This window comes from Pogona vitticeps, chromosome 10 (genome assembly GCF_051106095.1).
Source record: "Pogona vitticeps strain Pit_001003342236 chromosome 10, PviZW2.1, whole genome shotgun sequence".
Lineage (NCBI taxonomy): Eukaryota > Metazoa > Chordata > Lepidosauria > Squamata > Agamidae > Pogona > Pogona vitticeps.
The window spans coordinates 16,522,985-16,545,407 of NC_135792.1; the positions used below are offsets into that span (position 1 = coordinate 16,522,985).

A 22,423-nucleotide genomic window follows, 5' to 3' on the forward strand; every position below is an offset into this window, starting at 1 on the left:
CCAAACTACGAGCAAGCGCGGGTGGAGGTGTGGGGGGGTGAGTGGGCGCCCCCTCCCACCGTCGGCATCCAAAGGGTCGCGGACGCCCGTGGAGTGAAAGACGGCAAGGATGGGCGGTCCAGGGCGCGCCTCGGAGGTCCAGGGCGAGCAGGAGGGATTTTTTTTTTGGGAGGAGGGAATAGGCGAAGGGGAGAAATAAAAGGATGGGGAAGGGGGGCCGGGGAGGCACCGGCGGGCGCCCCGAGAGCCCCCTTTCTCCCTCCCTCCTGCCCGCCCTCCCGCGCCCTCCCTTCGGCTTACCGGAGCGCATCCACGAGGAGGCCGTTCTCTCCATCCGCCCCGGGACCGGCCGCCGCCGCGGGAGGAAAAGAAGGCTCCCCGCCGCCTTCCCGGGAGCCCCGCCGACGCCGCCAGTCGGGGCGGGAGCAGCCTTGGCGGAGGAGGGTGCAGGGAGGAGGAGGAGGAGCGGAGGGAGGCGGAGGGCGAGGCCAGGCCAGGCGGGGGGAGGCGGCGGCGGGCGAGCTTTCCGAGCGGCGGGGGCTCCTCGGGAAGGCCGACTCCCGACTCCCGGGGCGAGAAGCGGAGCCTCGGCTCGGGCGGAGGATGCGGGCCGCGTCGGGAGGGGCCGCCGGGCCTGCGCTCCCCTCTCCGCCGCCGGCCACGGAAGAAGCAGCCGCGGAGAACCGGCGCGCAGGGGATGCCGCCCTCCGTGAACGCGGGACCCCCCCCTCCCCAAAGCGGCCGAGCTGCGCTGGCGGCCGAAGGGATGGCCGGGTCAGGGCGGTGCCCCCCCTCACAGCCCCGGCCGGCTTCGCCTTTCTTTCCCCGGCCTTCCCGCCATCCGGGGTGGAGGGAGGGCTCCCGCCCGCCGAGCAGGCCGCCCGCGCGTCTCGTCCCTGGACACGGAACCGCGTTTTTGTGGGAACCCCTCGTCTGCTTTTGTCGGATACCAGCATAAGTTGGAATGTGTGTGTGTGGGGGGGGGGGAAATGAACGGGCCCGACTCAACATTAAAATAAAACCACCATGATTTCCGAAATGTCCAATGGTGCTTTTAATGTTTCATTATGTAGTAATATACTTCTTATGGTGTGTTTAATTGTGGTCGTTGTCTGTTTTTAATTGGGCGCTGCCTTGGATCCTCTGTGGGGAGAAAGGTGGCATATAAACAACACAAATAAATATTTAACATAAATACATGTGGGGGTGGGGAAAAAGCCTTTCTCTGACAGTGACATTTCTCTGCCTTTGTCTCAGAAGTGAAACCAAAGGCTGCTTCCAGAAGTAAATTAGGTGTGAGTGTCAGAAATGGTGTCCATGAAGAATTCCTTCCCCCCCTTTTTTTCTCCTGTTCTGCAGGAAGATCATTCACACCAGGTCTGTCTTTTCTGGGGTAATATCTGCACATCCTGCAGCTTGTAGTAATCACTATTTATGTCTGTTTACTTATGTTGTGAACTGCCAAGAATAAGTGCATCAAACTATTTGGGGGGGGATATAAATTAAAGAAATAAAACAAATAAACATTGGGCAAATTGGTTCTGATTTATCTGATGTGTGTGGAGTGCAAGGAATAGCATATCATACTTTGTGGGGTTGTCTAGTAAGGAAAATACACCTTTCTTGAACCTTCTGGTGGGTAAAAGTGTTACGGCTGGCAATTTGGGGACTATATTATGGGGCTGTAATTTGTGGAATGCAGTCTTAGGTGGTCTTTTATGTGGTCCTGGTAATTTAGTAGGTCATTTATAAACAGCCCTCTCCCTTCATTTTTTTCATTTTCTCTCTTTCCCTATTTTTCCTTTTTCTCTCCAGATTGTTTGTTTGTTTGATTATAAGCAATGTTCCCTCTCAGCTGCAACAGGCGGGCAGCGCTGCATCAGTGCCGGGCACACACAACCAATGTTGCTGCCCATTTGGTTCCAGTCGCTGCCGCCCCCCCGCGTGCGAGGCGGGCCCCTCGTTGAGTGCTGGTGGAAGGTTGGAGGGAATGATGATTCTAAGTCATCTGTTATTGGTGGTAATGTGGCCTTTAGCTATACTTCGCCATTGAACAGAAGAAGGAAGGGAATGAGGAGTAAAGACAAGATGGGGGGAAGAGGGTCCCCCAGCTTGCTTTTTAATGCAAGTGGCATCAAGGAGCCGGGTTTTGCGACTAGAAGCTGGCGGCCACAGAGCAGGTAGAATGACGGAGAGGTGTATGTCTTGGTGCCTCCAGCCTCTTTTCATCAAGCTTGTAAATAATTTTTTCAACTTTACTTTGTTGCTTTATTTCTTGCCCATTCCCTGAGCTAGTGGGGGCACAACAGTTTGTCTGAGTGGATGTATCTCAATGTGGGGTAGTGGGTGGTGGGTGGGTTCACTTCATATCCCCACTATGCCCTGAGATTCATAGGGTCAGTCACCTCTTGGCCGGACCGATCTCATAAGGTCATTGTGAGAATGCAAGGAGAATTAAGGAGAGCCATGCATTCTGCTTTGATCTCTTTGGAGGAGAAGATGAGATAGAACTGTAACAAACGAAGAAGAATAAATAATACAGGTTGATTGGGACTCATGGGTCTCATATTGAAGCATGCATGGCCACAGAGCCTTCTAGCCAGGGGATGTATATTTTTAGATGCATTAGCATCTAAAAACAAACAATTTATGTTAGTTCAGACCAGTGTTGCCTGGTATTACGTATTTCAACATGAGGTATGAAGATGTGTGTTTTGGGGCTATAACTCCCTGAGAATTCTGGGACCTGTAGTTCAGAAGCACAAATCCGCACACCTCTTCCAACTTTTAAGAGCAGAATAGTTCAGGTTGCTTTGATGATATAGGAGAGAAGGAAAAAATGCATCCAGTGACCCATGTAAATTCATTGAAAGAAAAATGGTATATAAATGTGGCTCATAAAATAAACTGAGGAGCCAGGACAGATGCCCCCTCTGTGCTACACCCGATTACAGAGTTGACCATTCAGAAACACACACATACCCGTGAATTCAGTGGCCACAGTCCTGTTCTGAGCAGACGACTTGTGCTCTGATTGCAGCAGGGAGCAGTTACAAATATGCGATCGCAAAACAATGTTTTAATAGACAAAAATCGCTTAACGATGATTGGTTCCCTGCTTCAGGAACCAATTTTTTGCTTAACGACGATCTTTACAGCTGATTGTCGGGTCTTCAGAATGGCCGCCCGCTGTTTAAAATGGCTCCCTGCTGTGTTTTAGGACGGATTCCTGGCTTTACAGGCACCGAAAATAGCCGCCATATGGAGGATCTTCGCTGGACGCTGAGGTATTTCGCCCATTGAACCGGTTTTCAATGCATTTCAATGGGCTTTTTCGTTTCGCTTGACGAGGATTTCGCTTAACCAATTTGAACGGAACGAATTATCCTCGTCAAGCGAGGCACCACTGTAGTCAATTGCCAAAATATCTATCCTGTGGCAGCCAGTAGTTTATGTCAAACACTGAATGGTATGCAAGGAATGATTAAAATCCAAGTGGTCGAAATTGAGAGATAAATGTAAGGAACATGGCCTATTTCCTGGAAGCTCGGAATAGTAAGCATACTTTCATGCATTGCCAAGGGACAACAGAATATTCATTAGAAGGGTGTCCCTTTACCAGGGCGCCACCACTTTGAAGTCCCTTCATTGTGCAACTCTTCTAAAAGCCACATTTATCAAGGGCTCCACAAACAGCACCGATCTTAAATTCTCAGTTGGTGCTGGAGAATAGAGTCCTTCAAATGGCTCTTAGGCTCACCACGAGCCACTGCCCTTAGCTGAGTACTGAATTTACCTATGTCATTCATGTAGACGTATAGGATGTTTTTCTAACCCAATTCACTTGCCAGGATATAGCTCCCCAAAGTTTACAGCCTTTCAGGCCATGCTTTCTCAGATGCACTACTAAGTTCAACAGGACTTTTCCCCACTCAAATATACTTAGGACTGAAGGTTTACTCAGTTTCTCAGTAGAAAAACTGTCAAGAGAATATAGTCAGTCAACCTGCTGCGTCTTGGGCATCTTCCGTATTTTCTAACTCTCAGGGTGGGAAGCCCTCCTTGAGTATTTTATAGACTAGCTCCACTTTAAAGTCACGCTCAGCTAAATTTTTTTTATTTGGAAACGTCTTTCTGGAGTTAAACATGTCTTGTTTATATAGTGTTCTCTGGGTCACATTTCTAAGAATTTGATGCAAATAGATCAAGGATTGAGGACAATTTGAACTGACAGGAGTGGCCATTTCCAAGCAATACATTAATCACAGAAAGATTAGTTCCTGGCATGACATTAAGGATCTGAGTCTGAACCTGCATCATATGCTTTTAGCGGAAGACTTTATTTCATTTTTTTTTTCCTGCTGTGATGGAGCTGGTGCAGTATTAGAACAGGCGGGGGACCTGGGGCTCTTGGCCTAATTGCCTGCATCACTAATTGCATTTGGGGAGCCTAATGGCATGGCAGAGGAAGAGAGAAAGACCGAGAGACACAGAAGGAGTAGCACATGCCCGGCCATATAGGTGTGGTGGGGGTGGGGGTGAGAGAGAGGGCGTTGCAAAGATACACACGGATGGTGCAAGTCTCTGAGAGAAAGAAATGGTGTGACATACCTGGAGGAGGTGGCACAGAAATAGATGGGGCGGCAGAAAGACAGAGGGATAGTCGGCACACACAGATGTAGGATGGCACACGTAGACCCACATATACAAGAACAAGGAGTTGCAGGCAGGAGGGGTGGGTTTGGGTGCAGAGAGGGACAGTATTGTACCATGACCGTCATCCTAGAGGTGTTTTACTCCAGAGGAAGTGAACTCATAGAACGTGAGGCAGCAGATTGCAGCTAAAACATGCCTGTCCTGTGACTAGGAATGTACCTAACACCATGTTAATCAGTTGCGATTCACTGCTAGTGAGTAATTTCATTTGCTCCAGGTTAAAGTCCCAGCAGAAGCCTAGGTATTTAGTGCTGCAGGCACCACCCATCGTTTTATCTCACTTCTCCCATCGCTAGCTTCAGTTTCCTAATTGGTTTCTCAAGGGTCTACGGCTCTTTAAAGGAAGCATTGTCGAGATGTGCATGTTTGTGTGTATAGAGTGTTACAGTAATTAATGGGGGTGTATAAAAAGTAACTCTGAAAATGGAAGTGCTATTAGCATCGAGGCTTGAACAATTGCAAAACAATTAGTCAGTTCTACAACCTAGCAACATCCCTGTACCATAACAATCCTGACAGTTGAACATATTTATGTTGCAATGTATAAATTATGGAGGTGGCATATGCAGGTCTTCTAGTTTGCACTCTTTTAATTTCAGTATCTTGGTGTTAACAATATTCTGGCATTCCAAGACTCTGGTGGTTCTTAGTTCTATAGGCTTGGCAGAATTTTAGTCAAAACAACATTATGAAAAAATGAATTACAAACCCTCGGAGTTATAAAGACTGTAAAATATTTTTTTCATTGTCCAGGCCCCTGGTGAACAGATTGTTTATATTTAGAAGGGAAAGAAACACAACTGAAAAAAATTATAAATATAGGGAGATAAGACACACAACTCATCATCCCATCATCAGAACTCCATGTCACTTTGGGCACCAGATGTCAAAGAACAACAATCATTTAGCAGCACAGCAGTAGGCTTCATTTCCAGAAGCCAGCAACAATAATGAACATGGATTTTCCTCCATTGATTCATATTGGTTTGTCTGGGTGAGCATTTAGAATTATTTTGTGTCTGTAATTTATATGCTTAAAAGCTAAGGACTTACTTTTAAGAACTTTGGTGTTTTAGATATGGCTTCTCTGCCCTTTGTTTAAAAAAAGTGCCTAGAGTGGTCTTCACTGACCAGATAGGCGGGGTATAAATTAAATAAATAATAATAATAAATAACAAGCTCTTGCTTTTTCAGAATGTACTTTTATGAGCCTCTATTTTGGATTGAATTCTGACTTAAATATTTGCCTGCGGCTTAAGTTTAGTTTTCATATATTTTAAAGCATTTGTGCCTAAAGCTGTAAGACATTTGTATTTCTTCGAATTACAGTATTTTTGTGCTTATGGGATGTAGAATTGATTTAGAAATAAAGTTTGCAGAATTAGACATGTTGACGTTGGCTGGGATTTTTGCAACAATCAATAGACTTATACCTTGATATTCAGATTAATATTGATATGGTAGGAAATGATGGCTTGGTTTCATCCTGGAATTTGATTTGTAACTGGGATGAAAGCCAGCTGTGAGGATTACAGGCTTCTGATTCCCACCCACCCAATGTCTATAAAGTTCTGTGGGGACTTAGTTCAGGGGTCAGTATCCCTGACTTGACATATATGCTTCAAATAATAGTAGATATTTTGTAGGATAGGCCTCTGTATTCCTCCAGATTTCTTTGGTTAGGACCTTCTTGCCCAAGAAGCAAAGTGCACATAATAGGGCAAAATATATATCACCTCCTCCTAATGAAGATATCACCTCCAATACTCCACTTTGGGTTGGCTGAGTGGAAGTCACATTGACAGTGCTAGAGACCATCCTTGCCTCTTGCTAACCTCACACAGCTTAACAGCACATTTAAAAAATGAGATCATGTTAGCATCCCTGGGACTTTGCGTCCCAGTTTAGAAAAGAAAGGCTTTTCCAAAAGAAATGGAATAAAAATATTTCTGAAAGTGACTGTTTCAAAGTTCACCAATATTTCCCCTCCGTATAAAACAGGTTGCCCCAAAGATCTGCTGGATAACCTCTCGGGGCATCCCTTTGCGTCCTCCTCAATTGTTTTCTTATTCTGAAGCAAGGAGAGAATTTTGTTTGAGAGATATGGCTTTAGAAAAATGTCAGAAGGATTCTTATGAGAAAGCAGCACACACTTACTCCCTGGTGTTCATTTTAAATAAGGTAGACTTGTAAAGAGTGAACACAGGTTGCAATGATTGAGCAGCCCTTCTTTATATATAATAACATCCCTATCTTTTGAAGGAAGTGTGGTAGTGTCAAGGTCATAAGTAGACTAGCATCCATAAAAGACTTAGAGGCAGATCACGAGTATGATCAACCTGTTTGCAGAGGTATGCAAGAGGAGTTTACAGTCCAAAAGATAAGAAAGAGGAGGGCATAAAGATACATTTCTTTAAAGTCAGAGGATATAAAACCCTGCTTGGGGAGAGAGAGGAGCTTTGTGACAGATAAAAGGGCATTTCTGAGAACTACACCAGGCTTCTCAAATGCGGAACACAGAGCAAAGGAGATGCCCGATGGTATCTAATGTGATCCCTTTGAAACACACTCTTTGCACCTTTAGAGTGACTGTTGGTGGAGGACATAACTTATGAAACATTGGATTCCTTAAGTTGTGATCTTTGTGGTGAGAGGAAAGGTCACAAATGTTGCTCAGAAAAGATTTCATGTTGAATTTATGCTTAGATTAAAGCTGTTGAAATCAATGGGACATAAATTATGCACAACTGGTTTCAGTGGCCCTAATCCAAGCACGAGTAAGCCTGAATTCAACCCTTTATACCTTTATGTCAGAAGCTGGCTATTTGACTGGGCATATGGTACATTGCATCCTTTATACCTTGACACTGAAGAAGTCATGGAAGAGTGCAGTAGGATTTTAATTCCTCTCCAACATATTGGCCTCAATGGTTTGGCATAAGTCCATGCTGTGAGTACCTCTAGATCTCAAATGGGGTTAGTTGTGACCAAAGAAAGATTGACTGTGTTCTATTATAACTCCCATAATTCTCCTGGCAGAATTCTAGGACTAGGGGCATATAAAACTCCAGGATTAGACTTAATCCCTCTACCAGCTTCAAATCAGAGACAAGTAAACAAAAGGAGGAGACTTTCTAGAAGGAAGGATAAAAACAAAACATCCCAAAACTCTATTCCCATCTCCTACCCTGACTGCATGTGTGTTGAAAATGGGAAAAATTACAACTTTTTTGGTTGTTGTGTGTTTTTCGGGCTCTTTGGCCATGTTCTGAAGGTTGTTCTTCCTAACGTTTCGCCAGTCTTTGTGGCCGGCATCTTCAGAGGACAGCACTCTGAAGATGCCGGAGACAGAGTGCTGTCTTCTGAAGATGCCGGCCACAGAGACTGGTGAAACATTAGGAAGAACAACCTTCAGAACACGGCCAAAGAGCCCAAAAAACCCACAACAGGCCTTAGATGCCGGCCATGAAAGCCTTTGCGAATACATACAACTTTTTGTTTCCAGTGGCCCTATTAGCTGGGCTATTCTAGAACCACTAGTCCAAAAAAGACAATATTTCTAGTATTTGGCTGGCTCTGTAGAATATCTCCTTGTACTAGATTTTAGGGGTGATGGTGGTGGTGTGTGGAAATAGAATGCATCTCACAAGAAGCCATAGTGGAAGTGATATCCCAGGTGCCTCCTTTTCCATTCATTTCAGGATTGCTGTGTCATCCTTGAAAATAATTCCAACGAAAAGTAGTTCTAGGAAACAAAAAGGTACAATCAGAGCAGATTGCTGGCTTGCTTCTGTTCATCTCTCTTTCCCTTTCCTAAAGCAGAGGGGCCACTTTGCTTTGCACTGCATTGGTGGACAGAAAATACTCTAATGGCACCACAGGGGAGGAAGAAGATTGGAGTTGCCGTTCTTTTGTTTCCAGCACAAATTATATTGCTCGGACTGCCAGTGCCAACTGGCCCTGCGTGCCTCTGGCAAGGAGGGAAGACAAAGAGCTATGAAGGCTTCTGCTAACATAAACTGAAGTCCGAAGCTATTTGCAGAGGCCAGAAGTGTGTGTGGAGAGGTCTAGGATCAAAGGAAAGCGAAAGCCAGGCAGATGGTCCCATAAGGTATTCTTCTGTTTTTATAGTTTCTTGCAGATGGTCAAGGTGCTTTGAAGACCAAAAAAGGTTGATGAAAATACTGAAGCATCTTTTGGGGGCAAAAAGTCATGAAACTCATATCTGGTTGTTTGCAATGCATGTTTCTGCTGTCTGAACTGTTGCCAGGAGCAGAGGTTCTCAATCTGTGGTCCCCCAGGTGGTTTGAACTTCACCTCCCAGAAGCTGCACAAGTGACAGCCAGAGATTCAGGGGACTGACATCAAAAATGTCTGGAAAGTTTGGAGAAGGCTGGAAAGGTTTGAGGCCCTGAATAAGTGACTAGCATGACTCCAGGATCACAAATAACCCTCCTGCATCTTTCCACTGCATGGGACTAATTTATGGGCTTTCTTCTGGATCATTTCAGAATTTGCAATCTTTGGGTGGCTGAGGGATCCCTAGCAGTCAGATTTAAAAATGCAATTCTTTTCTCTGATATTTGAGAGTCTACTGCCTCATTGCGCGGTACACAGGAATCAGGTTGTAAATCCTGTAACATCATCATAACATATACACATTAAAGAAAAGGCACATGCAGGAGCTGCAGAATGCCCCAGCTTGAATTATTCCATTGAATCATTGCTGGAGCTGAGCGCCACCTGGTGTCAATTAATAAACATAGTAAATTTTGCTGATTTCGGCTCACCAAAGACTCCTTCATATGGGTGCTGAAAATCCAAACTACCTTATTTCCCAGAAAATAAGACAGGGTCTTATATTATTTGTTGCTCCAAAAACGCATTAGGGCTTATTTTCAGGGGATGCTTTATTTTTTTCATGTACAACAATCTACGTTTATTCAAATACAGTCACATCATCATCTTCTGGTTGCTGCACAAGGGTGGAGGGCGGGCTTTCAGTGAACTAGGGCTTATTTTTGGGGTAGGGCTTATATTACAAGCATTCTGAAAAATCAATCATACTAGGTCTTATTTTCAGGTTAGGTCTTATTTTCAGGGAAACAGGGTAGAATTTACCAGAGATGGGCAAATGTATTTGCTAGGACTATCACTTGGTATTTTGGGAACTGTTGTCCAATAATGGGACTTTGCCATTTGTGCAGATTGCACAGTGTTGTGTGTTATGTTTGGAGATCATGTTAGTTGCCGGTTGTGCAGTCCTGTTACTTTTACAAAGCAATCCCAAGGAGAGCTGAAATGAATGAAACTGAAATGAAGTGAATTTCGTTGTATGTTTATATACTTACAATGACAATAAATTATTATTATTATTAAGAGGACTTGCCAGTCGCAGGGATGATCAAGTTCCATTGATTTTGAAAATCCATCTTCTTTAGTTGGATCTAACATTGGATTTCGTCCGTCTAGGTGGGAGATTTTGAGACTGAGTCCAAAAAGCAGCTTCTCCAGATTTGGCCCAAATGCAGAAGTCTGTGTTCCTCCCTCCCCTCTTAGTAGGGCACCTTGCAAGTTCAGTAACACAGTAGCTGGAGGAAGGGTTAACTTTACCCATAATTGTGTTAAGAAATACTTAGAAATGCAACTGGAACTGCCCGAGAAATCTCACCTTCCCAGTCCATGGAATGAAAAGTTCCAGAGGCTGCACTATTCAGCTTTGGTTTTCTTTGGATGAGAGAGGAGTGGAGATGTGTGCCATTTCTGTGGCAGCATCTGCTTTATCTGCAAATATGCAGTTAGAATAGTAGAGCTGGAAGGGACTTTGGAGGTTGCTGAAGTGGGGTTCTCCACTGAGCACTCTTTGCTCGGTGGAGGACTTTCACTGCAGGATGTACCTATTGCACGTCCCAAGCAGAGATGTGAAAAAGCCATTTTTAAAAATGACAACTCGTAGACTATCCCAGCCAGTATGTATGACCAGTGGCAGTTATAGCCCAAAGCTAATATTTTGGTGCCTAAATACAGAGCAGAAGGGAAGCCATGCGGGCATTCCTCCTGTTCTGGTGAACTCCCTGTAGCACGAACACTTGTGTGTCCAATCTTGCAACTAGTGCGAGAACAGGCACGTGACATAGAGCTTGCCCAGATTGGGAGGGGGAACAGTTACACAATTTTTCTTTCGGTTTGCTTTTAGGCAACAGAATATTAGCTCCCCCTATTAACTTTTCAAAGTATTCTGGAGAGACATGTTCAGTTTATGAACTTTCATTGTCTTAGGATATAGGCTTGACTTAGGCTAAGGATGTCTCAGGCTTCATCTGTTAAATGGCATAGGGAATAGGACAGAGTCCTGGGAGACGCTGCAGGTTGATCGCCAGGGTGTTGAATGTCACCACTTTCTGTGACTGCTCTTCCAGGAAGGCGCAGAACCACTTCAGGCAGTGCTGCCAAGTTCCATCTCGGAGAGATGACCCAAAGTGAGATCAAGGTCAGCGGTTATCAAAAAACACTGAAAAGTCCAGCACAGGTCGTCCACCAAGGCTGTTTCTGTCCTGTACACAGGCTTGAAGCCAGATTTCACAGAGTGTCCCATTCTGCAAAGTCTGGACAGTAGCAAATCCCTAGGAAGTCAGTGGGACTTCGTGCTCCTACGGTGCGTGATAAGAGATGGCCATAGTCTTAAACAACAACTTGCCCTTCTCTTGTGGGGAGTTGAATTGTTGTTTAAGTCCAATTGACTCCTTTTATTCTCTTAAGAGACAGGGAAGAGTCTGGTTTCCATTCCATCTTCTTCCAGCAGGTCATGGAGATAAGGAGATAGGGAGGAGAAAAGGAAGCCATGCGAAAAACACAAAGGCCCTTCCACGCCACCCTGGAAAAAGGACCTGGTGTCAGACTTCCCATCTGCTCCTCACTCCCATATGACACCTGAGCCACAAGGCGAGGCAGGAGCACAAAGCAAGCCATCCTTGTTATGCTTCCTCTGTGCCCATCTCACTGCTCCGTCTGGACAACCCTCATCCCCATTGACGAGTCGCAGACCGCCACCCTGTTCTTGCTGCACCGGGAAGTTGTGAATTGCAGCCATTGCCACTGCAGGCCGAAAAGGACCTTCATTCCAGTTTGTCACTGAAAAGTGTAACTTGTTACAAAAGCAGCTTATTAGAAAAATGTGTTACCTCCAGGCTCTGGATGCAGGGACATCTTGTATTTATGCTGTTTAACGAGATGCAGGCACAGCTTCCTTCTCATGTGCTCACCAGTACCTTGAGGGGAATTCTCATTGACATGCTTGAAGGAGGAAAATAGGTCAGTTCATCTGATGAATATTTGGGATGGTGCCCAGGAAGTGGAGCCCAATTCAGTAGCTGCTCCCTGATCATTTGTTTGCCCAAGATGCTAGATGCTAGCAATTCTTTTATAAAGCACCTTGAAAGTTGAGAACAGAGTTTGCTGACTAGATGTTTCCTTCCCCAAGGGGAATGGAGGTTGAGAAATCAGGCCAGAGGGGGTGAATTCTTGGTAGACCCTAGTGGTGGGTGTAACTTTTAAAAACAGAGTGAAAAAAAGAGAGAAGGATATGTCCTATCTGGCAGGATAATTATTTTAAATAGAAGTGTCCATCAGTAAGCTAATTCTGGAAGTACATTTCTCTAGGTTTAGTGATCTTACTCCTGAGACAGAGGAACCTTTTTAACAGAAGTCCAAAACAAATGACCAAAATAGAAGAGAGTGCCATGCTTATAACAAGTAAAGCCAAGAATTGGCAGTCACTATTAATAAATGGCTAAATTAGATACAGTAGGACCCTCTTATCTGTAGGATCAGTATCCACTGATTCACTTATCCACAGTCTAAAAATATTAAAACAAAAATCTCTGAAATACATATTTTTAATGGTGAAGTTACCAGAGGGAGTCGGAGATCATGCTATGTATAGCATTCACTATAATCTGCATTTGTCAACATCTGCGGGGTGTATGTCTTGGAATCAATGCTCTATGGATACAGGGGTTGCACTGTATTTTTTTTTAATTAGGATCACCTAGACATTACAGAAGAGTCACAAAGGGGACACTATGGAGCTGTGAAGTTCTTAAGACAGCCTTTTCTTCTCCTAATTGTTATTCCAGAATGACTGACAAAGTGTCTTCTAGAACAGCGGTCCCCAACCGTTTTTGGGCCGCAGACTGGTTGGGGGGTGCAGGCTTCGTGCATGGGGGGGCGGGGTATGCTTGCGGGGTGGGAGTGTCGCACTTGTGGAGGGACATGTTGCGCTCGTTTGCATGCCCGCAAGCACGACATGCACACCCACGAACACGACACGCCCACCCGTGAGTGTGACACGCCCACCCCGCGTGACACACCTCTCCACCAGCATGACACGCCCACCTGCAAATGTGACACGCCCGTTGTTCATGCATGCGGGTGGGGCAGAAATCCATGTCCTTGGCCCAGTTCAAGGAAGCCCATGGACCGACACTGGGTCACAGACCGGGGGTTGGGGACACCTGTTCTAGAAGACTCAAACCCATTTCAGTGATTCTAATAAAATAGATCATCTAAGTATCTGTTTCACTTTTCCTCATGGATCATGGCTGAATTCTTTTTTATATTCAAAGTGATCCAGTGCAAACCCAAGCCCATCTTTCAACGTGATGAGGCTGAAACTACCCGGTGTTATCCTGAGTGGGAAAATGAATCCCATCAAAACTAGTTAGTGTTTTTTTTTTTTTGGGGGGGGTGACAGTGCCCTGAATTTCCTAACCAGCATGACCACAGGCTATATGGAATCAGGGTATCTAGAGGAGGTAGTCTGAGGGATAACATTTTATAGCTGCATACCCTTGTGTAGAAATACTAATGTCTTGGGTAAGAATTGTTCTGATGAAAAGAAAAATGCAATTGTACTTGAATTTGGTGTTTATGTAGGTAAAAAAAAGTTACACTCAACATAAATAGACTCTGAAAAGATCCAGTGCAAAAAACATTGATATACAGTAGAAACCAAGATCAGTACATCTTATAAAAGTTTCAAAACACATGGAATATAAAATACAGATATCATTGGATACTTTAAAAACTAGATGCAGTTTACAAAAGTATTACAAGTATTCTAAATAATGTGACAGTAATAGTAAAATTGTTAAAAGCAAACAGATATTTCTGTTAGTAGAGATATTTAAAAGAACACACACGCACAATACATTCTATAATAGAATCAGACTTGTTATAGGCCTGGATTTTACAGGTGAGTAAATGCTGACCAAATTCCTATTCGAGTTTTACATGTGCAATTGCCAAGCCCCCCCCCCCCGGTTGTGTTCTCTCCTTTGCATATTTGGTTGTACAAACAGTAGCACAATTGATTTTGCAATAAGTACTTGCCTGTTTGTTAATAAAAAGAGGCTGCTGGAGTGGGAAGTAACAATTCTGCAATTCTGCAACTGTGTAAGTGAACAGGATTCCAGCCACTGTGGTTTAATGGTGCTGGAGCCAACAGGGCAGCCCAGGCATCTGAGGATGAACAAGCAATAGCCCAGCACTGTTGCCTCTTATTTAGCGATAAACTCCCACTATGTCCGATGAGACTTCTTACTATGCAAAATGTCCCTTATCACCTTAGGAAAGACTGGTAGCATTTGTTTGCTTTCAGAGCAGCATAACTTGAACCATGTAAGCAAGGTCTTGTGATAGCCAAACACTTATAGATGTTTACAGTGAAGATCAGGCCTTAGAAAAAGTTACTTTTTTGGACTGGAATTCTCAGAATCCCTCCATTTGAGGCCGGTGACGCCCTCTGACTAACAAATAAGTAGGTGATAATTCCACTTCCTCCTGGAGTTCCCTATAACTCTCTTCACAGAACAGTTTCTCCCAGAATCCCCCCACTGATGTTTCCTTGAGAAATTCCTTGAGGGGCCTTACGCCGAGAGAGGTCCGTAAGGAAAGAACAAGAAACCAGGCCTTCTCGGCGGTGGCCCCTCAGCTGTGGAACACTCTCCCAACGGAAATCCGCCTGGCTCCCTTGTGGAGCGTTTTTAAAAGCCATTAAAAAACGTGGCTCTTTAGGCAGGCCTTCCCTCCAGTCAATTAAATTGATCTTTGTTTCTCAATTATCCCATCTTGATAATGTATGTATGCATCAGTTAGTGGGTTTTTATCATTATGTAAGCCATGTTATTTTATTGTATTTTATCACTCATGTAAGCCGCCCCAAGTAGACTTTGTCTAGAGGGGCGGGGTATAAAAGTCCAAATAAAGTAAAGTAAAAAAAAAAAAATCCCAGGGAGGAGGAAATTCCTCTGGTGTCCAAGAGGAACCAGGCATCCTCCAAACACACTTCAGCCCAGAGCAAAACTAAGCGTGAAATACAGATAACAATTATGACTGTTATCAGGGAGGAACCTATGCTAATTTTGGCGCTATCTAATCAGTGATAAATATGCCATGAACAAAATATACCCGGTTTTACAGTACCTGGAAAGAAAAATAGCAAGATGGAAAGTGTTAAGATAGTTTCACAGTTAATGAGGTCTCAGCTTGGAAAGTTCCCTGAAGCAGCTGAATTCTTCAGCTGTTTAAAAAAAAGGTTCTTAAAGAATACAGTTCTAACCTGCATCACAAATGAAATGAAACCTGAACCTGTAAAATCACCCTCACTTGGTTCACTTACTTGTGGCTGAACCAAGTAAGACTTTCTATGAGTAAACCAAAGAAGCTTACAGTGGTACATCGCAAGACGACGACCCTGCAAAATGATTAATCCACATAATGACTTTTTGCGATCACTATAACGATTCGCAAAACAGTCATTCCAATGGAAGTTTTTCGCTGGACGTCGATTAGGTTCGTGCTTTGCGAACCGTTTGTTCCCAAGATGATGATTTTTTTCCGCTGATCGTCAGCTTCGCAAAATGGCTGCCTTGTGTTTTCCAGACCCATGCTTCACAGGGCAGCCATTTTTACAGCTGATCGGCACTTGCAAAATGGCTTCCCTATGGGCGATCTTCACTGGATGATGAGGTATTTTCCCCATTGGAACGCATTAAACGGGTTTCAATGCATTCCAATGGGGAAAGGGTTTTCACATGACGATGATTTCGCTAAACAGGGATTCAATGAGGCGGATTATCGTCGTCATGCGGGGCACCACTGTACTTGCAATCAAACTGGCAATCCAAACACCTGTACAGACCCTTCTTGTGGGAGAATGAACATCTCCAGTGTGAACGGAAAGCTTGCTCAAGCAATTGCACAAAAGGTAACAATTTTTAAATTCCAAATCAAATTTGCTTGTCTGGACAGGCTCTTATTTGGGCAAAATGTGGCTTGCCTCCCATTGGATGCCTAATCTCTCTTTCAAGAGGAACTACAAAGAGTTTCTTTGGTCTGGCTCACATCTGCCTTCAAAAGTGAAACAATGTGAAAGCTATAGTCTCCTTCCTGACTTTTTTAAAACACTATTTATAATACATCAGATGACCAAACTATTTGTCACCTGTCCATATAGCTGAAATGACTTTATGACAGGTTTTTGTGTCTGAGAAACCTGACCTATAAAGAAAGATCTATAGCTCCAGAACAGTGCAAAACAAAGCAAACATTTTGCAAACTGCGTACAGTAAAAGTCTGTTGTAATATAATGAGGTGTTAAGGAATTCCCTCCTCTAATGATGTATGTACTATAGATTATGTATAGTTCAGCCCTACTGTAGCTAAGGCAGCATAGAATGCAAAACATTTGCTAGGATAAAGAGACACCTTTTATATAAGGGAGTGCCACTTTTGAATGTGTTTTGATTCTGGGATTGGCAGTAAAACTCATTAAGTTAGTTACATGGCAAGAAAACCTAGGGAAGTGTGATGCTTTCACAGAATAGGGAAAGAATAATTATGATTTAACTATGATTTAAAGCATTTAAAAATTAATTTCTATATAAAAAGAGGTGTTTTTAAAAACCCCATAGGTACACTCTGTCTCTGACCGGTTTCTATGAGCCTGTTTTATGGGGGAGGGTGGTGGTTTCTAGATCATCTTGATCTGCTCTGAAAATGAATGAAGAGTGGGTTTATGTAAGGAGAATATGCAAAACCCCAACTGGCCCTCCCTTATGAGCTGTCAGTCTCAGCCTTATTGTCTGTGGCTAATCTGACCTTGACCACACTCAATAAGAAAGATCTTCATCAGATTCTAATCCATAAAGCTCAGCTAGCATTTTAAACCTGGGCCCCCAGTCATTCAGAAAATCGTAATCGACTTCAGAGTCTGAAGATCCGGACCCCAAGGAGCTTAGAGATTCTGCAATGGATTCGGCACCTTCATAACCATAGATGTGGAGCGTGTCATACGGGAGCAAATCTCCGTCATTGTCGGCTTCATCTTTTTTCATCTCAATCATGATGCCCATTTCTCCAGTGCCTGAAAATCCATTTCCAGGCACCTTTTGTACTTGGGGATATGCACAGGGCCTGGCCTCCATTGCCATCCTTGGTGAAGTCAAGCCTCTTTGCTGGGCTCTGTTGAGGACTGATACATCATAACTGTTGGTGTCCATTTCACCACCTCCTTCTTCGTCATAGGCCACCAGCTGCTCATGGATCTCTTCCACATTCTTCTTGAGAACATTCAGATCTTTCCTGTGTCTTTTCCTCCAGGCTATGAGTAGCATTATTACTGCAGATGAAATATTAGGGGAAAAAAAAACCACACACAACAACATAGCCATGAATCAGTTACTAAAAGGAGAAAGCCGTGTCAGAAATATGTGTAACTGCTGAGTAGAAACGTGCCAATTAGAAAAGATAAACAGCAGTAATTTCTTTCCTTTCTGGAAGATTTTACAGTAGGGAGAAACACAAGTTCAGACTTAGGATTTTAAAAAGTCACCTTATACAGTGGTACCTCGACTTGAGAATGTCCCTACATAAGAACGATTCGAGTTAAGAACGGCTCTGTTCGCAAAAAGTTGCTTTGACTTGAGAACGGAGCCTCGACTTAAGAACCAAAAAAAAGAGAGTAAAAAACCATTCCTGTCCTTTTTTTGACCTAAATTCACCTTAGGTCAAAATAAGAAAAAATTAAAAAATTCACCCCCTAGTGGTAGATACGGATTAACTGGCTTTGCATTAGTTCCTATGGGAACTAATGCTTCGATTTAAGAACGAAAAACAGCAGATACGGATTAAATAGTTTTTAATGCATTCCTATGGGAAATGGTGCTTCGACTTAAGAACGTTTCAACTTAAGAACGCAGTCCCAATATGGATCAAGTTCTTAAGTTGAGGTTCCACTATAATGATTCAGATCATTGGCTCATCTGTCTGGTGTTGTTACGTAGCTCTGACTGACAGTGGCTCTTGAATTTCATTAGAATTTCTTTCCTAATGCTACCTGGAGATCCCTGTTATTCTTTGTAGTCCTTTTCCTTGTGCCTTTGCTTTACTGTTACCTCTCAGTCTGCATTGTCTCTGTTTCGGTTATTTTTATCATTTTTTATTTGTAACTGCCAGCTTTTTATGAAACAATGTGAAGCACTGTTTATTCCAAACCAAATACAGTATCAGATAAAATCATACATATTTATGAAAACTGTAATATATATGTAAATCTAAATTAATAATGTGGCATCAAGACAATTCTGACTTATGGCAACCCTTTCCAGGATTTTCCAGGTGGAGAATACTCAGAAGTGCTTTACCCTTCCCTTCCTGTAGGGGTGCTGTGGGACTGTGCAGTTTGCCCAAGGCTACACAGGCTAGCTCTTCTCTCAAGAGAGACACAGTGGGGAATCGAACTCCCAACTATATCTAAACCGCTAAGCCATCCAGCCAACATGTAGATCGGGAGTTGTTAATATTGCTATAGCCTTATTAGTACTGATTCTGAACATCTTCCACCAGTGTCAGTTATTTGCTTCCTACCTGTTATTGCTGCATAGCTGCAGGTAGTAAGACTATTATATTTTTTGCCTGGCATTAGAACTTTGGAATAGAACTGGCAGATTGGCAACAGAGGAACAATTGTGGATTTACGAACTTCAGTTTGTCAGGCATTTCTTAATCCTGGCAAATGCCTTTAGCGTGAGAATGAGACAAATACTTCTCCCCCCCAAATCATGGTTTTTGTAATTCGTAAAAGTATAACTGCAAAGCCAATGTGAAGAAATGTACATATACAGGAAGCGAGAAGGACTGGCTGATTGATCAAACCTATACCAATAGCCCCTCTGAGGCTTCTTAGATGTAACCGCTGATACTACAAGACAGCAGCTATTACAGTTCAGCTTTGCAATTTGTACCACTTATACATTTTGTGTGAGTTGCACAAAATACATTCCTGTTAAAGCAAATACTATCATTCGGGTGGACAAAAAAAAATTAAACTTCATTATCTCATGTCTGTGAAGGAAAATCGTGGAGATTCTTGTTCTTCTGTATCAAAATATGATGAATGAGGATACACACACCTAATCTGGAATCTATTTTGGATAAAGTGTAATTAGGTATCTTAAAGATAAGGAAACAAACACAAATATTTCCTCTTTTTCTTGGCTCTTCCACCTAGAATTTGGGCAGTGAAGAAAAGTAAATATTTCTTTACCAATGATGGTGAGGATGCAGATGAAAATGACCACAAGCGCTGGGATGGTGACTCCAACTTGTTTGTGTGCTTCTTCGCAAAACGTGAAGGTGCCATCTTCATCACACTTGCACACCTGGATGGAAAGGGAATTCGTGCTGCTCTTTGGAGGTGAGCCATTGTCAGAGATGATGATAGGCAAATAATGGACTTTGACTAGCTCTCGATTAAACTGTCCATATTTGACTGTGACATTTGCTGTGTTATCTGGGGAAGGCAATGACATTTCATTAAGTGGCAATCACCAGTGGTTATTGCCTCATACAATTAATTACATGCCAGCCGACACAGTTTTGGCTTCTGAAGCTGAAATATGTTTAAGGAACACAGAATTGTCTCAGTGGCCAGAATGTCCTGTGCTTTCTGTATAATCAACCTTTTGATCAAACTGGATGTTCAGGGGAACATTTTTTCCTGTGATTAAACACTCAGAGATATGTAGCTCAACAAGCTGATTTGCAAATTAACCCAATGACCAATCACAAAAGAAAGCACTTCATGTGCAAGATGCATAGGTGAGAAAAATCAGAGGCTATGACAAACAAAAAGCTTTCAGTTAGTAGAGCACCTCTGTTAAAAACATGACAAACATATAGGCCAGAATTTAGTTGGCAATTTATGCTTCTGTAAGTGAAATTGCCAATTCATGATAGACATAACTAATACAGTGGTGCCTCACATAGCGATCGCTCCGTTTTACAACAAAATTGCTTTGCGATGATGCTTTTGTGATTGCAAAAGCGATCGCTTTGCAATGTTCTCTATGGGGAAAATTTGCTTTGCGATGATTGCAGGGAAGCAATCATTGCAAAGCCCCCATTTTCAGCCAGCTGATCGGCGGTTCCAAAATGGCCGCCGGGTAAACAAAATGGCCACCCGCTGTGTTGCCTCACTTTAGAGGCACCGAAAATGGCTGCCGCAATGGAGGATTTTTGCTTAAGGTTAGTTTTGAAGCCCATAGGAACGCATTAATGGCGTTTTAATGCATTTCTATGGGCTTTTTTAGCAGCGATTTTTGCTGCATGGATTAACATCGCTAAGCGAGGTGCCACTGCACCTTGTTAATTAATGGCAATTTGCTTCCACAACTTATCTGATTTCATTTACTGAAGCATAAATCACCAGCTGGATTCTGATAATGGAATAACATTCTCTTCAAACCTCTTCTTCTTACCTTACATTTGAAACATGGGTAGTTAAAATTTTTGAAATACTTGTTTGTTTGTTTGTTGTTTTGACTTATATACCACCCCATAGTGCTAGAGCACTCTCTGGGTGGTTTTACAGCATAACCATGCAGACAACAACTTGCCCCCCCTGCAGTGAGTTGGGTACTCATTTCACAGATCTCAGAAGGATGGAAGGCTGAGTCCACCTTGACAGTGAACCTGAGTGAATCTGACAGGATCGAACTCAGGTTGTCAGCAGAGGCTTGACTGCAGTACTGCAGTTTAACCACTGAGCCACAGGGCACTTTATACTTCCTTTTCACCAGCTCTTGGAACTAGAGAAACATACCATGATTATCGATGAGAGTGAAGTTGCTCTCTTCAGAGACCAAGGAAAATGTGAATTTCACACTTGGTGACATTTCATCCTTGTCTACAGCAGAAATCCTGATGATCACCTGCAAGAATAATAAAAAAAAGTCATACTCTTCCATCATTTTCAGTGAATGCATGAAGCAGGATCCCAGCTTCATAATGAGGTCTTTCAGGGGCCATAGCTCAACGGGAGATCCTGTGCTCTATATGCAGAAGGCTCCCGGTTCAGTCATTAGCCAGCTCTAGGAAAAGATTGGGGATGGGGAAAAAAATCAGATCTCTTCCTGAACATCTGGAGGGGATGCTGCCAGTCATAGTTGGCAAAACTGGAACAGATGAACATAAAATCCGACCTGGTATAAGGCAGCTTTCTGTGTCATCCGATTAAGCGCTGTCAAATATAGTATGGCTTATGCAAAGAGGGTTGCACTGTAAGGCTGCAAGCTTCACCCTATTTATCAGGGGGAAAAGCCCCATTGAGTTAAATGGAAATATGCTTTGGATGATAGATATAAAAGCATGCATCAGAGTCATTGCACAGTTGGCCCAGTCACTGTTTTCAGCCATTGGGCTTTGAAACATTGCATAATGCTCTTATTGACTTTGTATGAGAGGCTGTCCTTATTTATGGCTCCTACTGCTAAAAGCCATTTTATCTGTTGTAATATAATATTTCTTAAGGGAGTGGAATTATCACCATTTAATAGATTATCAATACTGTACCTTTCCTGGTGCAGCATTTTCACACACTTGAGGGTTGTATGGATTAGCAAATTCTGGTGCATTGTCATTGATGTCATTAACCTTAATGTAAACTGGAACATGGGTTTCTAATTTAGGCACTACCATTTCTGAAAAAAGAAAAAACAAAATCACAGATTCATTAGTGGGGTATCATGCCTCAACAACAATGACATTTTAATTTGGCACTGAAGAGACAATAAGGCCAGAACTAATTTTATCTTTGGGGTGGGGAATTCCAGAACTGAGGCTGCTATCACTGAGAATTTCCTCTCAGTTGTAAATGCATATTCTTGAACGGTGTTTGGTGATGGGCACTTTTATTATTCTTGTGCTGTTGCCTCAAGAACATCTTATTTCTGGCCAGTTTATCAGTGTTCCCGGCACACACAGTCAGTTCCAATGACATGGGCCATGATGCTAAACATGACAATGAAATATACCTTGTGCTCTGATAAGCTTTCTTTTATGTATACCCTGAACAGTTTTTGTGTTTCAAAACAATAACAAAACAATAAATAGACTTTTCCATGGAGCTCTTATTACCTCCTATCTCTTCACACCCATATGACTAGATTGGGTTTCTTGTCATGTCTGTGTTCATGTGACCTCTGCTGTCGCCTACTTCATTTGCCACCTATCATTCATGCTGTGTTTGATTCTCCACATATTTTACAACCAGTACACAATTAATTATTTGTTGCACACTTTTGAATTACATTTTGTATATTTTAACGGTATAATATGTTTTATGAAAAAGGGATGTGGTGGTGCTGCG

The 22,423-nt window shown here is 43.0% G+C and overlaps 2 protein-coding genes across 7 annotated transcripts in view; both read right to left on the reverse strand.

The window, feature by feature from the left end:
• The window catches only part of BEAN1 (brain expressed associated with NEDD4 1), an 84,660-nt gene extending 76,785 nt beyond the window's left edge, over window positions 1-7,875 (reverse strand). The window contains exon 1 of one of the 3 annotated variants that reach the window (XM_078380403.1): window positions 301-765. In XM_078380403.1, the coding sequence (XP_078236529.1) occupies window positions 301-334 (34 nt within the window). In that variant the 5' untranslated portion in view covers window positions 335-765. Of the gene's footprint in view, window positions 1-300 lie in introns of all 3 variants that reach the window. The other 2 variants (XM_078380404.1, XM_078380406.1) reach the window with 2 other exon arrangements.
• Window positions 7,876-13,623: 5,748 nt separating this feature from the next.
• CDH5 (cadherin 5) overlaps window positions 13,624-22,423 on the reverse strand; it is a 55,184-nt gene continuing 46,384 nt past the window's right edge. For all 4 annotated transcript variants that reach the window (XM_020805885.3, XM_020805884.3, XM_020805886.3 and 1 more), the window contains 4 exons: window positions 21,628-21,755; window positions 20,879-20,987; window positions 19,322-19,567; window positions 13,624-17,395 (listed from right to left, as the gene is read on the reverse strand). In XM_020805885.3, the coding sequence (XP_020661544.3) occupies window positions 16,887-17,395; window positions 19,322-19,567; window positions 20,879-20,987; window positions 21,628-21,755 (992 nt within the window). In that variant the 3' untranslated portion in view covers window positions 13,624-16,886. The remainder of the gene's footprint in view (window positions 17,396-19,321; window positions 19,568-20,878; window positions 20,988-21,627; window positions 21,756-22,423) is intronic.